The following is a 27797-nucleotide window of genomic DNA, read 5'->3' on the forward strand; positions in this document are numbered from 1 at the left end:
GATGCGTTCCAAGAAGCATCGGGTGTATCAATATTCACATAAAACAAACGTGTAATTCTCATAAGAAACAATAGATAATAGGGGGGATGTGGGATGTGGTCCAAAAAAATTTGTACAAAATACTCTATTTATTTGGCTAAATTAACATTTTTTTATTATTTACAATTCTAAATACTAGAAGTGTATTTAAAGTAAAAGGAAAAAGCAAAAAATAATAAGAGAAAATAACAAAACACTCATTGTGTCACTGTTTTCAGCACTCACACCACAGTCACTCACAATCTTCCTCTGAGCTTTACCACTTTATCAATAATCCATTTATCAAAAATAACCCAACATGCAAAAGAAGATGAAGGACGTTTTGGGGCCATCTTGGTGAATTATAGGCAGATTGAAGAGATTCCGTTTGTACTCAGTGCTGGCATGCTGCACATGAGGCACGAGAAGAGTGGGAGCTGGATCCAAGATTCTTTAACGTCAGAGCAACCTCTTGTGAATTACTAATGAAATACCACTATTTCATTACACTCGACCCTCGAAACAACGGACCTCCCATCAACAGATTTCGGAAACTACGGACAAATTCTGGAGTCCGGTTTAATCTATAGACGAATATTAAAATACGCGCTATTGTCCGTTCCCGGCAAATTATTGTCCGGTAGGTGGTTGGTCGGTCGCGTCATCAGCTGTTGGCCGCCATGTTTTATCTTCAATCCGTGCGTTTTCAACCAACAGCGTTAATATTCATTAAACTGACCTTGCTCATGTCATCTATTTCAGGTTATTTGTTGTACTTAATGCTTTGTAATACTGCTTGAATGATTTCTTAATGATTGCACAGTATTTTACGTACATTTTATACAGTTTTTTTTACATACTTTTGCAAAGAACGGACTTTTGCAATCTACGGACAGGGTCGTGCACGCATTTGTCAGTTGTTTCGAGGGTCGAGTGTACTAATTCACTATCACTCAATGCCACGGAGTCGAGGTTATCCTCATGGCATGAGCATAATATTCTACTCTCTATATTGTGTGCTTTAACCTTTTTTTAAGCACCTCACCAGAGGCTCTTAAAAAAGGTTAAAGCACACTGTATAGAGGGTAGAATATTAGGCTGGATTAAAGCATGGTTAGGAGACAGGCGACAAAGGGTAGTAATTAATGGATCGAATTCCAAGTGGGGAGAAGTAGTTAGTGGGGTGCCACAGGGCTCAGATTTGGGGCCATTATTATTTCTAATATATATCAACGACTTGGATAGTGGAATCAATAGTGATATCAGTAAATTTGCGGACGAAACAAAGATAGCTAGATTAACACATTGACCGCATCTCTGCAATTGGCAACTCTGCCAGTACCACATCCTCTTCTAACGGTTATTGCGTCAGTCACCAGTGAGCCAGCAAGGCGAAAGTTTGTGTGTCAATCTGTTCATGTAAGTACAAGCATCTGGTGTGATAAAATCCGTGTTACATATGTGGTACACGATGTAGACATTGAAAACCTTAATCATTTTGTGCATCGTGCGCCATATATGGTTCACGATCCCCTATGTACCAGTGGTGGTACATGATGTGGATGATTAATCTTGTTATTACTTCCTGCATCATGTACCACATTTGACCAGAAACACTGTATGTTTTTTTGTCAATTTCTTTTGCTATTTGTCATGCATTCACTATATTTTTGTTGAAGCTGCCATGCATTCATTATAGCTGTCATGTTGAAGCTGTTATGCACTCATTATATTTATAAATTTCTTTTGCTGTTTGTCATGCATTTATTTTTTTTTTCTACATGTAGTGTTTGTTCTATACTAAATCATGTGTGTTTTTTTTTTCAGACCCCATGGAAACCACTTCATTTTATGGAAAGCACCGAGGATCTCACAGTGATGATCCAGATGATGTCGCAGCTGAAAATGATTCGGGAGATAATGCTGATTTTTCTTCTGAAACACATAGTGATTCTTCATCCTATGCCCCAAGTGATTCAGAAAGTGGTTGTGATGACGATCCTGGAGATGACGAAGGTTCAGGTGATGATAGCAGCTCAGAAGATGACAATGACATAGTCGATTCATGGAATCCTACAAGGGCTACAACAAGATTATTCTCCTTCACAGGGAACGAACATCTGGCAGTACAACCTATACCTTCTGAAACAGATGGAACGGCTTCTCCATTTGATGTCTATAAATTGTTTGTAACAGAAGATGTAATGTCTCATATTGTTGATGAAACAAATAGATATGCAAATCAAGTTCTTCAAAGTCAAACAGTGACTAGAAAATCACTTCTATCAGAGTGGCGTCCAACAAATAAGGATGAGATGAGCAAGTTCTTTGGCATCATAATCAGTATGGGAATTGTCAACATGCCATCAATGGAATGCTATTGGTCAAAGAAACAGATTTATGCCTATGATTTTGTTAGAAAGAATATTTCAAGAAATAGATTTTTCCTGCTCTTGCGAATGTTACATTTCAATGACAATGAAACTTTTGACAAACACAGAAGATTACACAAAATTGAACCTATCCTTGAAATGTTGAGGAATAACTTCAAATCAGTATATTCTCCTGGGGAGAAACTAGTAGTGGATGAGTCATTGGTTCCATTCAGAGGAAGAATCTATTTCAGACAGTATATTCCTGGCAAATCACATAAATATGGTATCAAATTATACAAGATTTGCACTGTAAATGGATATACATGGGATTTGCAGGTTTACACTGGCAACTTATCGAATGAACCTGAGCATAACCATTCAGAGTCTATGGTCCTCAAACTGACAAAGCCTCTTCTCAAAAAGGGTGCAATTATATATGCAGATAATTTCTATACCTCTGTACCATTAGCTGAAAAATTGCTCCAAGAAAAAACTTACTACTGTGGGACTGTACGTAAGAACAGGAAATTGTTACCTCAAGATGTCATGGCAGCAAAACTGAAGAAAGGTGATGTGATTGGAAAAATGAATTCAAAAGGAGTAAAAGTTTGTCATTGGAAAGATAAAAGAGATGTTTACACATTATCTACCTGCCCAGAACATGATGCACAACTTGCACCAACTGGTAAAAAAAATCGAAAGGGAGAGGAGGTGATGAAACCTCCAAGCATCATTGATTATAATGTTGCTAAAATTGGAGTTGACAAGTCTGACCAAATGACTTGTTACAATTCAGTTCTCAGAAAGAGTAGCAAATGGTACAGAAAGCTTGCTATTGAATTACTGTTAGGAACATCAGTTGTGAATGCTTGGGTTATTTATAACAAATTTTGTCTGCAGAGACGAAAACAAATGTCAATTTTGGAATTCAAGGAAAGTGTTGTAATGTCTCTCATCAGTGGCATCTCTAAGAAGCTGAGTCCAGGACCAGATAGATCTCTTATTTCGGGGAAGTGCATTGGTCATGAACTCATAGAAGCAGATGGACCAAAAAGTAAGGTGAGGAAGAGATGTCGATCTTGTTATGATCTAATTGCCAATGCAGAGGGATCTAAAGCCGCTCGATCAAAAGCTCGCAGAGTGGTCACTTTTTGCAACACTTGCGAAGATAAACCACATCTTTGTGTGTCGTGCTTCAATCTGAGGCATTCCAGCTACTGAAGTGTACACATGCAACTGCCAAAAGTAATCCAATTGTAAAAGGTTGAAAATGTTTTCATATAAAAGTTTTTATTTATATTTTTTGCATTTTTTATTTTTTTATTTTTTGTTCTTTAGTTCATATGGAAATTTATGGGCATAATGGCTCAAAATATAATCCAACTGTATAAGGTAGAAATGTTTTCATATAAAAGGTTTCATATATTTATATAAAAGATACTGTACTGTACTTTTTTCATTTTGTTATAATTTTCAGGTCTTTATTCAATATGGAAATTTATAGGCATAATGGCTGCCTTTTATCAATGATTTCAATACATATGCTTTAAGTACACTATATGTATTATTATCCTATACTTATAACACATAAAGTAAGCTTAAATAGTGTAACACAGGTGTTTTTTAATTTTTTCTAAAATTAAGGGTGTGTACCATTTATGGCGCATGATGCTGGTTGAGACAAACACCTGTGTACCATATATGGTACATGATGTGGTTAATTTAATTAGGCCCGATTCGGATGCCAAGGCTTTGCTGGCTGACTTGGATAGGATGAAAGAATGGACAGATAGATGGCTAATGCAGTTCATAATTAACAAGTGCAGGGTGCTGAGAGTGGGTAAAGTTAATCCAAGCGATAGGTACGTAATAGATAACGTGGCACTAGAAAGTTCCAAGTATGAGAAGGATTTAGGAGTCATAGGTAGCTCTGATCTCAGTTCAAGGAAGCAATGTATTGAGGCCAGAAATAAGGCGAATAGAGTACGTATTAGGTTTCATTTTTTTGAAGTGTTAAAAGCAGGAGTCCTGAAGTGATACTAAGATTATACTTTGTGCTGGTCAGGCCACTTCTTGACTATGCGGTACAATTCTGGTCCCCTTGTTACAGGAAGGACATAGTTCTGTTGGAGTCAGTGCAAAGGAGGATGACTAAAAAGATACAGGGAATGAGAGATATTCCCTATGAAGAGACACGTAGGTTAAGAGGAGACCTGATAGAAGTATTTAGTGGTATAAGGGTTTTAACAAAGGGGACATGAATGTAGTTCTTAGGATCAGTAGCGGGGACAGAACCAGAAATAATGGGTTTAAACATGAAAAATTCAGGTTTAGGAAAGAAATGGGAAGAAACTGGTTTTCAAACAGAGTGGTTGATGAATGGAACGGTTTCAGTGAGCATGTAATCAGGGCTTTAAAAGAAGGTTAGATGAATTTATGGATGGGGAAGATAGATGGAATTAGATAGATTAAGCACACTGGGACTGCCTTGTATAGGCCTGGCGTCCTCTTGCAGCTTCCCTCTTTTCTTATGGTCTTACGTTCTTATGTTCAGTGCTTATTTATCATTCAGAGAACCCCCATGCTTTGAAAGGAATGATTAAGGAATATCTCCCTGTCATGTGGAAGGCCAGCAAGAAGGGGCAGATGACAGCATTTCTCAACCAGAGTTATGTCACCAATATATTGGTATACAAAAAAAAAAAAAAAAAAAATGATCTGGCAAGGAATTTAAGAACAGTTTTAGACTAATTTGAGGGTGCTGAATTCAAATCCAGTGGTATGGTCTCCGAGCTCTAAAAAGGATATAAGAAAATTGGAAAGGATACAGAAGATTGCTACAAAGATGGTGCTGGAATTAAAGGACCTCACATATGAAGAACGAGTGAAGGAAATGGGACTGCCAACCTTACAAGATAGAAGAGAACGTGGGGACCTAATAACAATGTATAAGATTGTAAATGATATTAAAAAGATAGACAAAGAAGACCTGGTGCTGTTGACAAAAAAAGATGGAAGGACAGGAGGACATGAAAAGATCAGGATGAGGCAGTGTGAAGGATATTGGAAAATACAGTTTTCCACACAGAATGGTGGAAAAATGGAATGCATTGGATAATGAAGTTGTTACAGCACATAGTGTGCATACCTTTACAGAAAAATGAGATAAATGTAGATATGGAGACAGGACACTATGAGCCCCACTCGAACCCTGTACAGTACAACTAGGTAAATACACCTTTCTGTAATAAACTCTGGAACTCCCTACCTGCATATGTACTTCCAACTTCTTATGACTTGACTTCTTTTAAGAGGGAGGTTTCCAGGCATTTATCCCTATTTTTGACTAACTCTCTCAGACCTGCAAAAGGACTGACAATTACATGACCACCCTCCCTCTTTTTTTTTTTGGAGAGGAAAGCTCCAATAGTTCTAGGGTTTCCAGAGCAACTTCTAGAGGAGCTACACTGATATGGGTGCATGGGAATCCTTGTTAGTCTACTGAAAATCATGACTTTTCTTGGCCCTGATCTTGTTTTCAATGATGATTTGCTTCATCCAGTTGAATATGTTAGGGAATTCCTTACAGAAAATCTACTCCATGATATTGTTGCAAAACCATTCTGTATTCAGTACAGCAAAATTCAAATAAGCCGCTAAACATTACATTGGATGAACTAGAGCAATGGCTTGGTCTGTGTATTTACTTTTCGATAAATAAACTGCCAAATGTCAGTATGCATTGGTCTACCCAGCTAGGAACTCTCAGGGACATGGCTTCAGAGGTGATGAGTTGCAACCGATGGGTGGAAATAAAGTCTAAATTACACTTGGTGGACAACTCAACTTTAGACAGAAATCCTAACAACAACACAGATAAGCTCTTCAAGGTTAGGCCAATGGATCAAAATTCCAGAGAATTCCTATGACACAAGACTTGTGCATAGATGAACAAATGGTACCTTTCAAAGGAACTAATAGCATGAAGCAGTATGTTGCAAGTAAGCCACACAAATGTTGCTATAAATTCTTTGTCCTAGCAGATAAATTTGGCATGATTTATAATTTTATACGATATACAGGAAAAATTTAACCGGTCCAAAACCCTGATGTACCGGATCTCAAAGCAAGTTCAAATGTAGTTTTGCATTTGGCTCAGAATATTCCTTCTCACAAAAATCACAATCTCTATTTTGACAATGGGTTTACCTCTTTACCTTTGCTTCAGCACCTTGCAGGTAGAGAATTTGGTGTTGTGGCACAGTGCATGTCCCACACTTGCCAGGCATTAAAACCAGACATGGTGATAAGCATTTGATGAAAAAGGGAAGAGGCTCTTATGAAGAAATGATGACTTCAAACACAGGCCATGAGGTAACAAATGTGAAATGGCTTGATAACAAAGTAATGAATATTGTATCAATATTTGCAATGGCTAATCTTGTAAACACTGTACAAAGATATGATTCATAGGCCAAACAGAGAATAGATGTATCATGTCCTGTTATCATCCAAAAATACAATAAGTGCATTGTGGGTGTAGACCTTGTAGATTGCCTTATATCTCTCTACAGAAACAACATAAAATCTAAAAGATACTACCACAGGCTTATATTCCACATGGTGGACATGTTGCTTGTCAACAGTTGGATGCTTTATAGAGCAGATGCAAATAACTTGCAGCTGCCAAGATCAGTGATTTCACAATTATAGTAAAACTAAATTGTACTGACCCATAGGGCTAGGCCTATAATCTGTGCGATGCTGTCATATCTCTCATTACTTCAAGGAAAACGGAATAACTGTTCTTTATTTATTCTAATGCATGACTTCGCTAAAAAAGAATATAAGTGATGGACAAGACATGAAGATGCCATAGGTAAACTAAATATAGTTAAAGTGCTGGTTATAAAAATGAAATTGAGGCTGATAATTTACCAAATATTTACTATTATGTCCTCTCGAGATACCCAGTGTAATATAATGAGTGGGGAAAAGAAATGCTGATAAGGTTGTGATGCAGTGTGGTGTATATCTTGTTTGCACTGGGACAAATCCTTTTCACTGTGCCTTCAGATATACTAGCTGCATCTGCTGTCCTCTTCCTTGCTTGATTTATTGGTAAAAGTTGTCCTTGCAAGCTTTATTCATTAATTCTGTAGACAAACTTCTTTGTTTGGCTGTACAACACACAGGCGAGGATGTGTCAGTGTATGTTCCATAGTGGCGACCAGATGAGAAGTGAGTCGATTTGCACCTGCGTGGTGGCCTGATTCCTCCCCCTTCCCCCAGGGGAAATCCCGTCTCAGGTCGACTGGCAACGTTGCCTGTCCTGACATACCACATTGTCATACATGTCCATGAAATACCTTCATTTGACTTGGTACATAACACTTATTTGTATCATCTGCTATTTAATGAAATAGTCAGAATATTCTCAGAATGCCGTTTGTTGATAATACTGTGATTAAAGAACCATGAGTAGTATAGGCTGAATGTATTGGTTGGAAATCTGGCAGCATGGCAAACAACACCCTACGGGTCAGTACAATTTAGTTTTACTGTAGCAACATTCAAACTAAGAGTAGCACTTGCACTGATAAGGTCTGGTAAGCCTCTAGGTGGCCTCAAACGAGGGAGGCCATCCCCTGCAGAAGTTTCTCCAATGAGGAAAAAAGTGGAAAAGCCATAACAAACCACACCTGAAATACCAGTAAGGCTTGACAGTGTTGGTCATTTGCCAAAGGTAGAGGAGCCAAGAAGACAGTGCAAGAAACATGATTGCACTAGAAAAACAAACATAGTTTGCATCAAGTACAAAGTGAACCTCTGCATCAACAATCGCAACAACTGCTCTGTTGATTTCCACACTGCCTAATATGGTAAAATAAAAAAAAGATGATTTTTTTCTTGAAAGGTGAAGATCTGTTTATATACTTTGTATTGAAAATTCAGTATGACGAATGTAATAATTAAACAGAAAGGAAAGAGCAGTTACATGAAATTATTTACATGTATTTTTTTTTACATACAATTTTAAATAACCATTACAATGTTTGTGTATGCATTTTCATAATTTTACAAAAGGATATCTAGATTTCCATGAAAAATTTGTAATTCACTTGAAATAAATAACTAAAAACACATTTTTTTACATTTGCTTTTGAACCAGACATGCCACTGTATCCTTGAGATTTCCTTAATCACGCCCAACTGGAGAAATTCATCGGCTATATGTATCCTCTAAGATAAAGGTCAGTTCTGACAAAACTCACCATAGAGTTATAACATGTGTCCATACAAAGAGAGAGAGTGAGAAAAAAAATCTAATGATAAATTGGGCAGTTAAGGGTTAACTCCTTGGTTATGTTGAAATTTTGTCTTGTAAAAACAAAAACATGGGAAACATGCTTTATTGAAAAAGATAGGAAAAAAAAAAAAATAGGAATATTAACATTTTATGTGGGGCTCCAACTTCTGGTGGTGTTCAGTGGCCTTGGTAAATGAAAAGACATGAAAGATAAACAATGACAAGTAGATCTATCCCAGAAAGAAGGAAACAGAAAAAGTTGACTGTGTTGGTGTCTAGCATGGGATAAGTTTGCCACTACATAACCATGATATTAACTGTATATCTTAACTAAAGTTGTACTTTAGTGAATCTCTTTCTCTCTCTCTCTCTCTCTCTCTCTCTCTCTCTCTCTCTCTCTCTCTCTCTCTAAAAGGTAAAATTCAACATTGAAAATAATGATAGAAGATGGCAGATTTATTTTTATTTCATTTTATTTATTTATTTTTATTTTGTTTTTATTGTTTTTACTGACATTGGCCAAGGGCAATAAAAATATCAGGATAAAAATCCTACTTATGTACCATTTCAAAAGATTGCCAAACAAGTCAAGAGAATAAAGCCTGAAGAAAGTCAGTAAGAGCCTTAGTGGAGAGGAGTTGATAAGATGAAATGCTTTAGATTCCACCTTTTCTGAATGAGCAGTGAGTAAAACCACCCTCAGATGTGCAGCAAATTGTATGGATAAGGCCTATGTACTAAATTAGCAATTGTAAGGGTGAGAAAAACTGACAGAGATGATTTAGAATGCCTGACTTTGTAGAAATTTCTAGCAAGAGATAAAGTGTGAAGTTTCTCTCTAGTTTATATTGTTAATCAAATATGGGATAAAAGTTTTTTTTCATAGAAGAGTGGATATACAAATGTCATTGAAGAAAAGAAATAGTTATCCATCTGGAAGATTGTGTTGTTGATAGATGGAGCATATGTGAGTAAAGTATTTTGTTTTCAGTCTTGTGAATATTTTGTGGAATTTTGGTGAGAAATATTCATCAACTCATTTTGTTTTTTCTATAGCATGTAGTGTTAGTATAGCATGTTTTCTTATTACGTGGGTATGTCCTGGGACACCTTATGCGCTTCATAGTGATTTTGACTATACTACTTAAAGATTCATAGAAGTAGCAGTTTCAAACATTGCAGAATCCCTGTGCAAAAAGTGATGCCCCAACTTTTCCGTGGAGGAGCTCTGGATGCTCACTTCAGCATTCAAAGTTAAGTGAGGTGGGATATTATTGCTGGTCCTCACCATTCTACCTCGCTGAAGGAGGAGGCATGGAAGGCAGTGGCAGCCGAGGTCAACATTATCAGCCATTTTGTCAGGAACATAACTGAAATAAAAAAGAAGTTTTATGATGCTAAAAGTGTTACCAAGAAAAAAATTGGACAACTTCACAAAGAGTATGCTGCTACAGGTCAGAAACCATTTTTATCAATTAAATATTCTCTTGATCTTTGGTTTTCAAAACTACCCTAACATAATCTACCAGGAAATTTTGCAAAATAAAAGTTCTTGGATAATTTTTGCTGAAATTATCCTAACCTAACAATCTGCTAGATCCCCATAAACTATCCTAACCTAACCTGACCAGCACCAGAATATTAATTTAATTACTATTGCCTTACAAAAGCTGTCCCCACATTAAAAAACATCACAGACATGTTGTATAGTAAAGACTCTCACCTTGCATGGTTGTTTCAATGATTAGAAAGTAGGTTCCATTCTTTACTTTTAACAAAATGTGAAAAAAGAAAATGATAATCCCTCATGTAAGTTGGACATTACGATGACTCGGATTGGCTTCCCCCCAGTTGGTTCAACTTTTACAGGATTTACTGTATTGTTATAATCATTGTATCACCACTGTCATAGTACAATGGGACTCTGGCTTTTGCCCATCTCAGTATATGCCAAAACTGACTTACACCCTTTCCTGATGCATAGATTTTGCATTGACTCGTGCCCTTCCTACCGGTATCACCAATACACCATTGTGTTGAAAGCCTCAGTTCCACTTCAACTCGCACTCACTCTTACAAGCAAACTAACAAGTAAACAAAGTATATACATACAAACACAACAATCTTCTTCAACTGCCACTGTGAGACTTGAGGCAGAGGCAGACAGGTCCACATTTGTACATTTATCCTCCCAATTTAGCTGGCTAAAAAAAACAATTGTAGCCTAGTATGTTGGCAGTTTGGGGGCTTTTTTTTTACATACAAGTCACACCAAATTAGCTTAAAATTTCAAAGACACTTGATGTATTAGGACTGTGTTGTGATAATAATCAAGAAGGATCATCATCACATCACTGCGATTTCATTAGAACCTTGGCCCAACCTCCCACTAACATCACAGCATAAGTACTAACATACCTTAATTGAGCAGTTTTGCATGTCATGTGATTTTTGCCATTTGTTAAATGTGAGTGCCTACTGTAAATGAATTTTCTTGAGTAACTAATCTAACTTATTTCCTGTGATATTAGGTGAGGTTAGGTAAGGCATGTAGTTAATTTCCTTTGCAGCTTATCATCTTGAAATTGTTTACTTGTGCTGTTTCAAGAAGATTTCCTGATTTTAATATCTTTTGCTTTTGATTTCCATGGATTTACCTATAGGATCATCTAATTTTTATGTGGTAGTCCATGTTACTACTAAGTACACTTTTCTATAAACACATGTATTTCTGGTGAAAATGTAACTTATTGTCATTTTGTAATTTAGGAATTGATATAAAATAATTCAAGCTCTATTTCCTGTTCACAATATTCTGAATTTCATGTAGGTGGTGGGCCAGGTACACTACCTAAGCTGACAAGTGCAGAGGAGGTAGTGGCACATTTGCTGGATCCCCAGGGAGTGAAGGGCATGTCAAGGGACCAAGAGATAGAGGAGGTGGTCACAGGTAATTAATGTATGAATGTTGTTTTAATTATCAGATAATACTGAGCATTATACAGTAAGCCCCTGCACTTGGCAAATTATTAGTCTGGTGAAACTACCACCAAATGCAAATTTCACCAAGCATGAGTTCTTTATACCATGTAAATTACCTAAAAAATGCCTCAATCAGTCTGTGGTCATTGCCAAAGTCCCTCTTTTGACCCCAAAAATACCATCTTTCGAACTGAAATAAAATCTTTTGCCTTCATATATTAGAACACTTATACAAAACAGACCAATAAACAACAAATAAAGCTAATAAGACACGATATAAAGGCTGTAACTCCTGTTTTTCCACACGTTTCCCTCGCCCACTTTCATCCTTGCTGCCACCACCTTTGTCCTTACTGACACTGGTACCGGTAAGCTGTTACACTGATCATGTTGGCGGTAAATCGCCAGAATTCATTCCCATGCTAGTAAAACAGAGGGTAGCACAAACAAAATGGCTGAAGGGGATTCTCACACTGCATTCTAATAGGTTTAGAGAGAGATCTGACATCACCAGGGAGATGCGTGGTTTGCCGTGCAACTGTCAGGGGACTGCCAAGTTTGAATTCAAATCGCCAAGCCTGCACTCGGTGGTCCGTGGCCACCCTACCACCAAAAGTGAATTTCGCCAAGCAGAGATTAGCCAAGTGTTGGGGCTTACTGTATTATCTTATATACTAATAGGTTTGTATTGCAGTAAATAGCCTTATTTATAAATATTCATAGTTTTATTTTTTCATTTTTATTTATTTATTTATTTATTTTTATAATTTTATAGTATTTATAGCTTTTGGAGACAGTGGCCTTGTAGATGAGGTGGTGAGTGTGGGATTGGGCAGACATCCACGTGTATGTTCAAATCCTACCACATACTGGTTTGTAAGCTATGCCATTTGTTGAGTGGTTTAAAATTACCTATGTCACCATGATACCCAGGTTCTAGATGGTTACACCAAAAATGCAATTGTGTGGTGATATGGGCCCTTATATGGGTACCACTATAAATAAAATTGCCTGCACCAGTAATGGGTGGAAGCTTAGCAGCACTTCCCACATGCACTCTTCAAGTATGCCTATAGGCACTATAGGACATAAAAAAAATATATATTTTTACTTTAATAGAAATATCAGCCAATAAAGTTATATATATATATATATATATATATATATATATATATATATATATATATATATATATATATATATATATATATATATATATATATCTATCTATATATCTATATATATATATATATATATATATATATATATATATATATATATATATATATATATATATATATATATATATATATATATATATATATATATATATATATATATATATATATATATATATATATATATATATATATATATATATATATATATATATATATATATATATATATATATATATATATATATATATATATATATATATATATATATATATATATATAAAACATCCCATATTCTTTTCCAAATACATAATGAAATCTCAGATTGCACAGTTGTTAGTCATTGGGATTGTACTTTGTATCAGCATTATTGATCAAACACTAATTAGTCTTATGTATCTGTTTCTCCCTAGATAACATCAGAATTCTCATGTAAAATTATGAAATTTTTTATGGTGACCATTTTTATGGTTTTTAAATTAATGATATTTTAATTCTTGAGTGTATAAGCTGGATTTTTCCTTGTATGTATTTGTGAATTGGTAAATATTATATACTAGTGGTTCTTCATTACTTTCAGTTTTGGATGAAGAGGGCAATATGGAACAATACATTTTGCCCAGTCACTCAGTAAAGCCTGCTTCTATGACAAAGTTATCCATGCCATTCTCACCTCAGCCAGGACCAAGCCAACAAAACCACCATCTTCCATCTTCTCAGCCAGAAGTGCAGCCTACATCACTCCACTCTCTCCCTCAACAGCCCCCTCAAGTTACTAAGCATGCAGATACCAGCAAGTGTGAAACTCCTTTATCAACACCATCTCCTCAGGCTGGTCCCAGTTGGGATGTAGCCCCATTGCCATCATCCTCTCCTCCTAAAGCGGCTCTGCCTGCTGCTGGTCCAGGCAGGCGACGTAATGGGAAGTTAGATAATATGGCAATTACTCCTCGCATGCTGACAATCCAAAACGGCATTCTCAGTGAGATGAGGAATATTGGAGCTTCATTGGACAAGATAGGTGATCAGCTGGAAGTGATGAATTCCACCTTCAGTAGTCATTTGAAGGCTATGACTGGAGTGCTGCAAGTCATAGCCAATTCCTTGGTTGAAAGTGCTTACAAGGAAAAATAATTACAAGACCATTTTGTATGTAGATCATGTATATTGTCTTAGTCTTAAGTATATTTATAGGTTATCAACATGTTACTTATAAAATATTCAAATACAATATTTATTCTTTATAATTTTATAAGTACAATACTGTTAGTTTCTAATTATATATTAAGCTTATATTTTAGATGAAAATAGATTTTCTAATAAACTTTTCTTTTACTCTCATAATATAGAAGTGTAAGTAAGCATGGTAAAAGACTGGGAACTTAAATAATAAGCCATGTTGGTGGAGGCCTAAACAAATGAGCAAAGATTTCGGTTGGAAGACCCAGAGGCTCTAATGCCACAGCCATTTCTTTAGATGAAGTCGTAGTTGAGAAAGAGATCTTTGGAGGGAAGAGGAAAAAAAAGATCAATACAAAGACAGTTTTAATGAGAGTCCACAACAAGCCAGAAAGTTTTGAAAATCTATACTCTTCATATTCAGAGTCAGCATTATCAAGCAATGGCTCATTCAGGGAAATTTCTCTTTGCATACACATGTTATGGAACAACATACTGTTATTTTTGTATGAGCATGCTTAACTCAGTGGTGCTGTAGGTTACTACCTGTCTCATATAAGCAGTGAAATAAGAATTGTAGTATTTCAGATGTCTACTTTGTGTGTTTGTGTGGCTATTGTTATACACATTTTCACCAGCAGTTCTGGGCTGACTTCAAAGAGTCATTGAGTGGATTCTAGGGGATAACTGGCATTAATTTATGATAGTATCATATATCAAAACAAGGGAAGGCAGAATATGAATTTACATGTTAATCATATTTGGTAACTCTGCTCTCGACTGCCTCACGGAACCCTTCACTTCACCACCATGCCAATGTCCATTGGACTTTTGGAGAAAGAGGAGGTATGCTTTGTTGTGAGAGAGTGTACTATAGGGTAGAGCATTAAGATCCATGGTACACATACATGCCAAGCCACAGAACAAAAAAATTTTCTCTATTGTGTATTGGTGCACCAATGTACCAGACATGGCTTGATGGAAATATGTACCAGTTTGCAATGTACTGATGATGTATTCTAGTTACACTCTATGGTATAGTTTTTATGATGCATATTTGAGTTATTAGGGATACAAGCTGTATCTAGGGTAACTATGACAAGTTTTTTTCTTGCTTTCAGCAGAAATGGAACCAATGATCTTTTACAGAGGACAACCAGATTCAGATGATCCAGATTTTTTTTGTCAATTCAGATGACCGAGGTGATGATCTATCAGAGGAAAGTGATGGTCAGAAACAGATGAAGAGTAGGATGAACAAGTTAATGGAGATGATTCAAACTCAAAGAAATGGGAACAAAAGTACCCAATCTGAATGATTGTCTGTATCTTCCAAACAATCATTCATGCCTTTACTGGGAAGGAAGAAATGATTGTCAATGTAGATAATGGAGATGATGAAACTGAGGTGCAGCCTATTGATGTATATGCTCTTTTTGTATTGGATGACATCATTGATATGATTGTTCAAGAAACTAATAGGTATGCTGAACAGGAAGTTGCTGTTGCAAGAGTAACATGTAGATAAAAATTTAGTGTCATGAAGACCTACCGATAGAGAAGAAAAAAGCAGTTTTTTTTTGCATTGTAATTTACATGGGATTAGTTGTGTAGCGTGAAGTTCAGCGATACTGGTCAAAAAGTATGTTGTATGATGATCTCTTTGTACCAAAGCTAATGTCAGGGAAAAGATTTGAGTTTTTTTTAGATTGTATATTTTGTAGACAACTAAGCTCATACAAATTCTCAAGACCAGTTGTATAAGGTCAGACCATTGGTTGACCTGCTTGCTAACAATTTTCAAGCTGTGTACACACCTGGTTCCAAACTTATTGACAAGAGCATGGTACCATTCAGAGGGAGATCAGGTATAAAACAGTATCTTCCAGGTAAAGCTCATAAATATGAGATAAAGTTGTACAAAGTTTGCACACCTGAAGGATACATATATAATCTGGAGATTCATGTAGGGAAGTATGATGAGATTGATGGCCTAAATGCAACTGATTCATGTGTGGTAAACTTATGCAATGAAATGTTGGGTAGAGGATGCATTATCTATAGTGACAAGTACTACACCTCAGTCTCCCTTGCAGAGTACTTGTTGGTCAAGAAAACATCTCTGTGGAACTGTTAGACCATCTAGGAAAGACTTGTGCAAAGAAGTAGGGAAAGGAAACTTAAAGAAGGGAGAAATGAAAGCAGAAAATTGACAAGGTGTAAAGTTATGAAAGTGGAAAGATAAGGGAGATATCTTGATACTACCAACATTGTCTGAGCAAGGCAATGACTTGGTTCCAAGTGGAAAGAAAAACAGAAAAGGCATAGAGATTGTAAAACCTTAAAGTCATTTATTACAGTAAAGCAAAAAAAGATATTGATGTTGCTGATCAACTCACTTCCCACCACTCACCACTCCGAAAATCAAGAAAGTGGTACAGGAAGCCACCTCAGGAAATGGTTGCTGGGATATCAGTAACAAATGCTTAAATTCTATACAATAAATACTGCTTAGCAAAACAAAGAACCTTCACAGAGTCAGTAGTCCTTTCTCTTACGAAAAACATTCCTGGAACCTCTTAAAAATCAGGGAAGAGGACCTCTGATATTCTTCAGGATGCAAATGGACAAAAGAAGAACACATGGAAGCGATGCAAAGGATGTTATGAAAAAATATTGTTGTCTGAAGGATACTAGATGGCCTCAAACAAAGCTAGGAGTGTCCATCTTTTGTAATGAATGTGATGGTCAGTCACACCTTTGCATAACATATTTCAATGAAATACATGATGACTCATGTGATCAGTGAAATACAAGGTAATAAGTCAAATATTAGGGTAATCTAACATTCCAAGTTGTGATCTGGAACATTATTATCTATTATGTTATGAAAGCAATATTTTGATTTGTTAGAAAATTTCCCTTTTTTTTTTACATTAACTGTGCTAAGTGGTATTTTCTTCATAAATATTCTTTCATACATTAGAATAATCCAATATTCCATGTAATAAGTAGTGACCTAAAGAACTTTTTTTCTGTTTTTCTTTTCACATATGTAGCCTATTTATTACCATCCAATAGGCAGCTACAGAACATTATTTTTTTTTCTGTTATGGAAGGAAAATTTTATTTTATTGGAAATTTATATTTTTTTATTTTATTTTTTTTAGGGGAATTTTCCTCTACAGTTGATTACTGTTACACAATGCAATGCTTCTATTTTGGAAGTAAAATGTCTCAAAACTTCATAGGTCTTGCAGACTTTTTTTTCATATACAATTAACACCATACCATTTTCAACTTAACACATGGTATCATTGTAACACATCTACAGTCACAAAAAAATTCAAATTCACACTAATTGCTCATATAATTATGTTTGCAAAGTTTATAGAAAGGGCTATTGGGGCTACAGATGTACCAATATGCAACAAGTGAAACAATTGTTCAGTACACATATGGCCCAATATGTGATTAACATATTGAAAAAGTTTTTCATAAATAATTCCCCTTCACATTGATACCTACTTAATATATATTCCAATCTTTCTTCCTTTTCAGTAGCAAAATCTTCGCATTACACAGAAACAATATAATTTTACTCACTTTTCTTCTGTGGCATTTCCATAAGAAATGGTACATTTTCAAGTTATGCCTATTATCCTTTTATCCAGAATCATGTGTAAACATGAGTGTCACAGGATTCCTTCTGTCAATCAGTGTTTGTCCTGCAGGGCTATGACTGTTTCATCATGCATTAAGTTATCACCTTAAAAAGGTAGTGGCTATGTGAGCTAAGAATTTATTTAGGAATAATGCCATGTTGCATTTTTGCCAAATTTTGAAGCATAGACAACAAGAAATCTATGAAAAGCTTTTCAGTGATAAATGATTCTAAAGAAAGTGCCAGATGTGCCAATGCTTCAAAAAGACTCAAAACTAGAGAGTTCATCAAGACTATTGTAGCATCAAGTTAAGAGGAATCTCGCTTTGTGGAAAATTCTCTTCCTTTACCCTAATGCTCCTATCCCACCTGTCTACATTTCCCTTGTGCCAGGACCTACATTCTTTTTTTCAGAAGTTGCAACAATATTCGCATTCATCTTTTATTTTACTAATTATTTATTCTTTCCTACATTCATTGAATGTATATTGATTTTTTTTATCTTATTTTATGCATTAATAATTTAAAAACTATTTTAGGTATTATTACAATTTTTTGGATGTTTTTTGTTTTAAGCATGGGGCATATTTTTGCATTTTGCAATGATTCGTATGGGAAAAATTGTTTGACTTAACATGTGTTTCACATTATTATTAAGATTTGGAAATAATAACCATGACATTAGTGGTGATAATAATGATAAAGATGATGATAATAATAAAGAGAATAAATTCTATATACATGTATACATATACTAACACGGTCAAACAAATGCTACTATAAAGAGTGCATAAAAAACAAAACATAAATAATCATATATGAGGCAAGGGGGGTAGTAAAGAAGAAAGATTGTAAAAGTGAAACATTGTACTATAATAGTGAATCATATACTAGTGGGAGAGACCTGTATTATACATGATATTGATTTGTTCATATACTTTTATATTCTTGTCTACTGTGTTTTTTATTGGCAACTTCCACATGCAGAGTTATCACTATAACCACATCATAAAAAGACAACTACTGTACCTTGTATATAGGTTTACATTTTCTTTCATACTGACATCAAATTTTGCAGATGTTCATGCCACCAAGTTTGACTTCATCTGTGATGGTGTCACTGCAAGGTCACAACAAAATCCTGAGTCCCCTGAATGCAGTTCAAATCCCACCAAAAGACAAAATGCTATCATAATGTAAGTAATGAAACAGTGGAGTGTAGTTGGTAAGATCAAAGCAAGGCTTGCTGTTTAGGGAGACTGATACATAAAGTGTCTGCAAAAAGAACTGTCCTAGTTGCCTTCAAATAAAGAGAATTTGTGAGTTAACATTATACGCCTTTCAAATGAAGGGAATTGGCGAGTTAGTAATATTTGCCTTTCAAATGAAGGGAATTGGTGAGTTAGTATTATTTGCACTTCAGGCCATCTGCATCATAGAATGAAAATAATCATGCTCACTCTGCAAGGCAATATACACACCCACTTACTGCTCCAATGAATGTCAGTGAAGAGGATAATATTCTTGTTTTTTTCTCTCACTTTATTGGCTATTAGTAAGTTTTATATATATATATATATATATATATATATATATATATATATATATATATATATATATATATATATATATATATTATGACTTTTTTATAGAATTAATCAGTATAGAAAGCACAAACATTCAAGGTGCAAGTGAAACATAAAGTGAATTTTTTCAGTTACATTCTCCAGTTGTTGCATTTTATAAGGAAACCTTTCATAAGTTGTTAAGGACAGCTTAGAGTTATTTTGGCATTACTTTCAGAGCAAAAGAGGACCATGCTGTAAACAAACTACAAGTTGTGAAGGTAATCAAAGGGGATCCTTCTAAGGCACAGCACAGAAAGGACCCTGTGATAATCAAGGTTTCTGTAGCTCCAAAGAGTGAAGGTAGCGAGATAATTATGGCAACTCCTTGTAAAGTCATCCTGGCTTATGCAAATAGTGCTGGCAGCTCTAAAGACCACAGTAAACATACCATAACCTTGGGTCCAGGTGGGTGTGTACTATTTAATTGCATGGGTTTACTTTATTCCCTTGAGTGTTATGTATGTAAAGTATGGTTTCAACCAGTGAGCATTGTAGTGAAAAATAAATGTTCCCATACTCTTCAATGTGATGGAGGTAATTTGGACAAGTGGAATGCAACTCACAGTTTATATTTTGTTGTAAGTGCTGAATTTTGTCCTGAATAGAGGTATGCAAGAGTAACTTATATTTGCCTTGGTAGTGTTGCATTACTATCAGAGTTCAATCTAACTAACCTGGGCTTCAACTTCATCTAACCAAGATTTCTGCATCAAACAAAAAACATTCAACATGTAATTCTTCACTTCCATAATCATAAGTAGATTTGGTAGTTGCATGGAATGTTATTGGTGCTCCATAAAGTGTGGGTACTTGTTGGACTTATGTGAGTGCATAATAAATCAAGGTAGAAAGTAGAAATGTATTGGATGTCAGAATTCAGAGATCTGCTGATGCATACTTGTATGCAGGTGTCATATGTACATATTTTGTGGATGTGGGAGCAGATGCTTGTACGAGTTTCTACCAAACAGTGGTTGTGAATATCAGTTTCTACCAATTAGCAAATGCAGATGTTAAATTATGGATGTAAATGGGGATGTGGTCATAAACTTGGAAGGTGTGCAGAGAGCAGCAACAAAGATGATTGTAAGGTCTGCCATATAAGGAGAGACTAGCTAGAATGCAAACCTTGGAAGAGGTAAAGGGGGTTGACATCAATTGTACTTTACAAACTATTGAGTGAGATGTAAAAAACTTGATAGGAAAGATCTATTTATAATGAATGAAAAGAGAAACAAGGGGACATGGAAGAAAACATTTTCACATGATACATGCATTGTCACTGTGTAAAGTTCTCTTCCTCCTGCCCTTCCACAAATTCTTGACACATTAGATTGTAAATATTTGAAAGGAGAGTGATAAAAAGGGTAATTTTAGTAAACATGCATGAATTGGTTTTATTCAGTTTGCAAGGTCTGTATTCTATAGTCTAATATATAAACTGAATCAGCCACATCCTCTTTGTGTTTGGTGCAGATGTAGATGTGGATATTGGTTTCAACCCAAATATGGATGTGGATGTTTAGTGTATCAAAACTGCAAATACAGATATTAAAAACCATGCAAATGTTCTGCAAGTGCAGATATCCAATACATCTTCACTGGGAATTGTAAATTTTAACATTATCCGTGTATCTTGGCAGTACCTTCACCTGGATCAGATGTAGACACCGATGCATCACCAAAGGCCAACCAGCAGAAAAATGTTGCAGATCCAATGGTACAAGACAATTATAAGAAGTGTGCTCCTGTCAATAAAATAAGTCCCAAAAAAGATGCTGCGATGGTCTCCAGACACACTGTACAATCAAGACAAAAGCAGAAAGAACATTGTAATACAAGATATGCTGCAAATCAGCACTATGCTAAGATGATGGCTTTTAAAATGAAAGAGCTTGAAATGAAAAAGAAAATTTTGGAACATCAGTTGCTGATCATAGAAAAAGAGAAAGAAAAATACAAACTTATGGCAGAGTTAACAAGCAAATCAGCAGAGACTTTCTCAACAGTTGGAAGCACAATGAAGTTAGTTGAAGTAAAAAAGAGAAAGAAAACTTGAATACAAGAGTATAATTAATAATTACTATTTGTCACAATTAGGAAGTAATTTACAAATTGTGTGATTTTTCTTTAAATGCAGTTTGTTTTCTTTATGGTACTGAAAAGATAAAGATGTTACAATAAAACCTCCAAAGTCAACAAGGCAACTAAATATTCAGTTAGAACAAAAAAAAAAAAAAAATAAATAATTTTGCAGCATGATGAATAAAGGAAGTCAAGCCTCAGTAAACTGAACATAATCTGTGCAGTAATGATTATTACTTAGGTAATGTCAAGATGCTAAGAAAGGCTGTTGGCTTTGATTTAGTTGAAGATCAGGAAGTTTATGGTTTCATTTTACAATATGATGTGCTCTTGTTTCTCATTTTTTTTTTTTTATACTATGTAGTCTTTCTTCTATTATATTATTACTATTATCAGGAAAGATCTCACCAATAATTCAGTCTTATTTTTTTTTTTTTTTTTTTCTTTTTTTTATGGTCATAACATTTTATTCTATTTTATTTTTTAAAATATTGATTTGGAAATTACACAAAGTGGAGGAGTGTAATAAACAGATTGTGGTGTGTCTTTAGAGATACTTGATGGAAATAATAGACATTAAGTTTATGACCATAGTTTCTTTTACTGTGCACATTTTTCCAGGGTTGTATAGTTAATGTGCCTCATGAGCTTGTGCAAGATCTCATCTCTTCTACATCATCTGTAGATCTTCTTTGGTCTTTCCACTATTGTTCTTGTAACTACCTTTAAGTCTAACTCTTTTGAATGTATAGCCCACCTTCTCTTTTCTCTCTTCATATGTACCTATACTACTTCAGTCTACACCCTACACTTTCACCACATCTTTCACTCCATCTTGTCATCAGATTTATTGTAGTTGTATTATCATATTACATTTCCATAGAACAGAAGATATCTACTTTTTATAACATTTTTGTAATTGTAAGTATTGTACATTGTTATTTTTTTTTTAGAGATTGTGCATTGAAGAAATGCCTGTGAGATTAATGAAACAATGTTTTTATTTAATGTGTTTCATTTAATATTCTTTTATGATAATGAACAAAAAATCAATATTTACTTCATAATGCTATTAGCAGGTGCATTATCATGATGAAGTATCCAATCTCTACTAGCCCACAGCTGCGGATGCGTTGTGCATGGCTTTTTGGCAAAACATTTAATTACCCAGCTCATTCAGCTCCCTACAGCTCAGATTGAGCTCCCTGTGATTTCTGGATTTTCCCAAAGCAAAAATTGCTGTTAAAAGGAAAGAGATTTCAGTCCATAGATGAAATCAAGAAGAATGTGACGAACCAGCTGATGAAGATCCCAAAAGAGGACTTTGTAAAGTATTTTGAAATGTGGAAGGGACACTGGGAAATGTGGGATCCGAAGGAGACTACTTTGAAGGAGAGGAAGGCGCCATTGTCCTACGTTACACACATTTCTTGAAATTGTAAATAGCTGGATACTTTCCAGACAGACCTCATATATGAATCAACTGTTATCAAAGCTTATAAGATGTAATATGAGAAAACAAAATAATTTTCTCTCTCTCTCTCTCTCTCTCTCTCTCTCTCTCTCTCTCTCTCTCTCTCTCTCTCTCTCTCTCTCTCTCTCTTTCTCTTTCTCTCTTTTCAGCTGCATTACAGTGCAGTGTGTTTTCAATAGGTATGGTCACTGTTCTGGAAGACATTCACATTGAAAGCTGCTGGGACTCCTGTTGTATATACTTTACATATTCACGCACACAAGAACAAACACACACACACACACACACACACACACACAGAAAAGAGAGATATTATTGTTATTTATATTTATCAGTTTGGTTTGCAAAAGAAGCCATGATCAAAGGTAATCTGAAAGAAGAGGACAAGCCTGACTCATTGCTCATAGACACAGAGTAGGCCTGATGGACACCCCTCATTGCTTGTGGTGCCCCATGCAGCCAAACACTCCAGAACACCTGCTGCCACACTGCCTCCACCACCACTCTCACCACACTGCTTTCCTCCACTTCCTATCATCACTCCACATCTGCAGGCCATCACTAGCAGATCTCTTTGAGGGCTTCCAAGACTCTGGCCTGGCCTTCAACATACTCATGCAGGAACACCAGAGCCTTCCTTCAGTGGCTGTACAGCTTGCCAGAATCACTTGCCCCCTATTAGCACCTTCTGGATGTTAGAGGTTGTAGCTGCATGGTCCACAAATTCCCAACAAGATCAAGGATAAGGTTTTTATTCATTTATTCTGATCTTTATTTATTTATTCATTATTTTCTTTAGAACAAAGAAACAAGGACTGGTGCAAGAAACCATCAGATCTACATGTGGCAATCTGTGTTAACATACTCACCTGTATCCATCTGTTATTCTCACCCATAAACAGATGTATTCTTTTAAAGCTTCCTCATGACTCAGCACTAACAGCCTGATTAATGAATCTCTTCCATTCATCTACCACTCAGAGCTAATTCCTTCCTCATGAATACAATAAAAAGATTATCCAAAATTTAAGGATAAGTGTCTTGAAATCACCTATCTTGAAATAGTTCTAGTCAAAATGAGGAAGAGACTAGAAAAAACAAAAAAACATGAAGGACAACAGAATAGTGGTGAATATGGATTTATACTCGTACATCTTTCATTGGTCTTATCTTATTCTTCATATTTGTGGATTCATTTTCAGCATCCTCCTCCTCGTTTTGCACTCCATACTTCTTTCATACATACCACCTTAGTCATCTCTTCCCATGCACATACTATGCAATCTCATTTAATATGGATATTTCTTATCTGGTTTTGTCATAAAAGTTAAGTAAATTCTGAGAAAGAGGCAAGAGTTATTTAAATCCCTTCAAGGAAATCCTTAGTATAAGAAAAAGATTTATGCAGATGGGGGAGAAACCCTTCATCATGGTAAGAAAACTTAATGGCTTCACTGTTGGATGTTAAAGCCTAGGCTGCTTTCACACCAGCTTTTCTATATGTGCATTAAATGGACATACCAAAACACATCAGATTTTTGTACAACTAGGAAAGCTCATACTTGGTATGAGCCTGAGTGATGAAAGTGCGAAACAGTAAATATATTCTGCATTTCGCTAGTGTTAAGCCCCAGGTTGAAGCACTCCTTCCCCATCCACCTGTCATCTCTCTCTCTCTCTCTCTCTCTCTCTCTCTAACCTGTAGTACCAGGTTACATTGACTGCATGCAACCTGGCCTGGATGAATGCAGCCCAAAAAGAATGGTAAGAACAATAAAATAACAATATTAATATTAATATCGATGAAGAAAGAGATTGCAAATTGATTGCTTTCCTTTCATTGGTTGCATGCAACCTGTTTGTGGTGCATTGCACGTGGGGTGCATCGTACACGACATAAAAGGTCACAATCAAGTCCATTGATAATTGAATGTTAGAACGCTGTGCACTTGAAGGTGATGCCACCCTTCTACAACATTATGTGTACGGACGCTTCTACCATACACACACCAGGACTTTGGAGGCCAAATATTAGAATAAATCCACGTGCTTTCTAATATAATCTAGGAGATCTAGAAGAGATTGGCAGCCTTCAGTTTTTCTATAAAATCTTAAGAACTGGTTTTCAATGTGATCTTTTTGGATATATGGAAGTGAAAGTAATTTCCTAAGGTATTTGTGGGTTTTAACATCATTTGTATAGGATGCTTGCATACCTAACTCTTGGATCTTCCGCCAAACTGCCTGGCCCCAATGGAAAGTACATCCTCTAATGAAAACATCTGGCAGAACGTCGGGTATTGCTCGCCGCATACTTTCTTCAAAATCAGTTGTTATTTCCTCAACTCGCACTGTACCACCCAATAGTTTCAGTCTCACACAACACTTGTTTGTAGTCACAATGCCTTTTTCCAGACATAAGCACAAATAATAATGGCACTTGTTTCACGTTTTGATCATACTGCACATATGCGTGAATACTAAACAACTGAGTAAAAGGCCTCCGCACTATCTTAAACGTAGCATCGGCGTACCAATGCTTTGCTTTTTTTAAGCAACATCAACTGTTCTTGTGTTGCAAATAGAAGATGTTGCCGGTCATCAATTATTATATCTTGTTGTAGAAAGTCTTGAGGTATATTTTCAGTACTTATTGTATATTTCAAATCGAGTGGCTCAGTTGGTCGTGCAGTCCTACATTTGCGATTCCCTTGACGGGCAAGGTTTTCAAGGGCAGGCAGAGAGCTTAGAGGCATGTTAGGATTAATTTTGCTTCTCAATACTTCTTCGGCGATGTCATTTGCTGAACGGAAAACATCTAAAGCTTTCTTTTTAACCAGAGCAGATACTTCACTTGTTAGGGCAGGACATGTTTTTGGGGGGATGGTAGTGTGGGTAAAGACCTTTAATATACATCTTGGTTGTTTCCTTTACTGTAGCTGAGCAGTTTAGTTTTCTGTTTCTCACCGCACTTCTCCAATGTGTAGTAACCCGTGTTTTTCTTTTAAATGTATAGGAGTAACTCAAACTGTCTATTACCTTATGCTGTCCTCTCTGAGTGGAAGGTTTCACTTTTTCATACGTTGTGTCTGTGGAATCTTGGTGGATGGTGAATATGTGGCTGAATCCACCAAAGTAGAGCCTCCTGTTGTGGTATAAATGGATGTGTGTATGGATGTATCTATGTAAAGTGCACCTATTTCTCGATATATGCAACTTCAGACTATATGTGTCTAAAACATTTGCACCAATTCTCGATATATGCAGGAAAATTCCCTGATGTTATGCGACTCGACCTGGAGAATTTAAAGTTGGCGCGCATAGTACGTAGTTACGCTGTACATGGTGCTTTTCAAGGTAAAGAGAAAGTAAGTTAGTTTCATGACTGAAACTACCTTCATGACTGAAACTAAGTTGAGAAAGCATCCCATATAATTCCTTAAGTATAGCACTTCGATGTATGATGTAAAGTATTACTGCATAAATGTATGTATATATACTTCAAAGATTATTCCAGTAATATAAATAATATATAGGCATACTTATCGAGGTCTCACTGTATTTCCACACACCAAACACTGGTCAGACATGTCTGCTCTACAAAGATGACAGCCCTACTGATTGTAATCAAGTGTGATATAGTTTGCTTTCAATTTTAATAAAAAAAAAGTCAAGTATCAAAACTCTAGAATAGGTGTTTCGTCTACTTCATCATCATCGAGTAGTTGATGGCCTGAACTCAGTTCGAGCAACTGATGGTCCGAGCTGGTTCTCGAAAATGGGCCAAAGTGGATATCAGGAGGTCTGAGTCGGTCATAGTGAATGGTATTAGTTGGAAAAGGGCCGAGTTGGACGCACATCCACTATTGGTGGGATAAAACTCGCTTCAGTACATGGTAGCTGTTGTGTTGCTTTTACTCACCTGGTGGCTAAGAGATATAATTTAAAGTTTTAAGTATTGTGGATTTTTTCTTTTCTGGAACAATATTATTATTATTGTGCTTGAAAAGTCATTATATGTTCTATCTAAAGTGGTAAGATGAGATAGCTTGCTAAAAAGTAATTGATACATGTATGATTCTATATGTAATTCTCCGATATAGCTATACCACCTTATTTTTTCATTATTTTCTTCCACACCTTTACAATACTCATAGTATGCACATCATACAATAGTTTAAAGTGGCCAAAAAATGACACCCACCTTCTTGATGCTACAGGTGCCTCAAGATTTCTCTTAAGCTTGGTTATTTTGTTATATCTCCCCCTTCCCCCCACAGCGGGACCTGTTAGAAATTAGACTCTTTCACTGTGTTGGAGTAAATCACTACCAGGCTTTATGCCACTAAGCTAGCTCCACCATCCTTAATATGATAAGATTGCTTCGCATTTTACACTTACCTTAGTTTAGGCTTATGTTAGGTTCGGTTAGGTTATGTAAAGCATGGTAGTGAAGGTTAGGTTTAGGTTAGGGCTTAGGTTACAGTATATAAAGCATGGTAGTGATTTATAATTGTTTGCTGTGTTTTTGATGATTCTGATAATTTACTCCCCAAAATTGTTTTTATATTTTATTTATTTATTTATATATTTATTTATTTATTTATTTATTTATTTATTTATTTATTTATTTTTTTTTTTTTTTACCTAACTCAAAATCCTGCATTCACATAGTTCTCCAAACTTGTTGGGGGTAGAGGGTTGATGGCATTTTTCTGCCTTTTTATACTATCATATTATACATATACAATGGATTTTGTGAAAGTCTAGAAGGAAATAGTGAAAATATAAGGAGGTAAGAGATAATACTGGACCATTACCAATTTTCCAAATAATTTTTATTCAGATGTTTAGATGAGGAATGAAGTGCTGTGGCCCACATAATGCTGTGAGATATTGTTTTG

The 27797-nt window shown here is 35.7% G+C and overlaps 3 protein-coding genes across 4 annotated transcripts in view; all 3 read left to right on the plus strand.

The window, feature by feature from the left end:
* Window positions 1–3948, plus strand: part of LOC123516610 (piggyBac transposable element-derived protein 4-like) — a 71910-nt gene extending 67962 nt beyond the window's left edge. The window contains exon 3 of the mRNA XM_045276166.1: window positions 1846–3948. Within this exon, the coding sequence (XP_045132101.1) occupies window positions 1851–3614 (1764 nt within the window). The 5' untranslated portion in view covers window positions 1846–1850 and the 3' untranslated portion in view covers window positions 3615–3948. The remainder of the gene's footprint in view (window positions 1–1845) is intronic.
* The window catches only part of LOC123516611, a 51971-nt gene extending 29549 nt beyond the window's left edge, over window positions 1–22422 (plus strand). The window contains exons 4-6 of the mRNA XM_045276167.1: window positions 18785–18902; window positions 19510–19739; window positions 20978–22422. Coding sequence (XP_045132102.1) covers window positions 18785–18902; window positions 19510–19739; window positions 20978–21393 — 764 coding nt within the window. The 3' untranslated portion in view covers window positions 21394–22422. The remainder of the gene's footprint in view (window positions 1–18784; window positions 18903–19509; window positions 19740–20977) is intronic.
* Window positions 9615–14187, plus strand: LOC123516613. Of its 2 annotated transcripts, XM_045276169.1 has the most exons (3): window positions 9615–10157; window positions 11534–11653; window positions 13444–14187. In XM_045276169.1, the coding sequence occupies exons 2-3, from the start codon at window positions 11617–11619 to the stop codon at window positions 13995–13997; spliced, it is 591 nt and encodes a 196-aa protein (XP_045132104.1). In that variant the 5' UTR covers window positions 9615–10157; window positions 11534–11616; the 3' UTR covers window positions 13998–14187. The 2 variants fall into 2 exon arrangements, with proteins under 2 accessions (XP_045132104.1, XP_045132105.1); XM_045276170.1 differs by lacking the exons at window positions 9615–10157; window positions 11534–11653 and adding an exon at window positions 13270–13318.
* Window positions 22423–27797: the final 5375 nt, after the last annotated feature.

Source organism: Portunus trituberculatus, chromosome 41, assembly GCF_017591435.1.
Source record: "Portunus trituberculatus isolate SZX2019 chromosome 41, ASM1759143v1, whole genome shotgun sequence".
NCBI lineage: Eukaryota > Metazoa > Arthropoda > Malacostraca > Decapoda > Portunidae > Portunus > Portunus trituberculatus.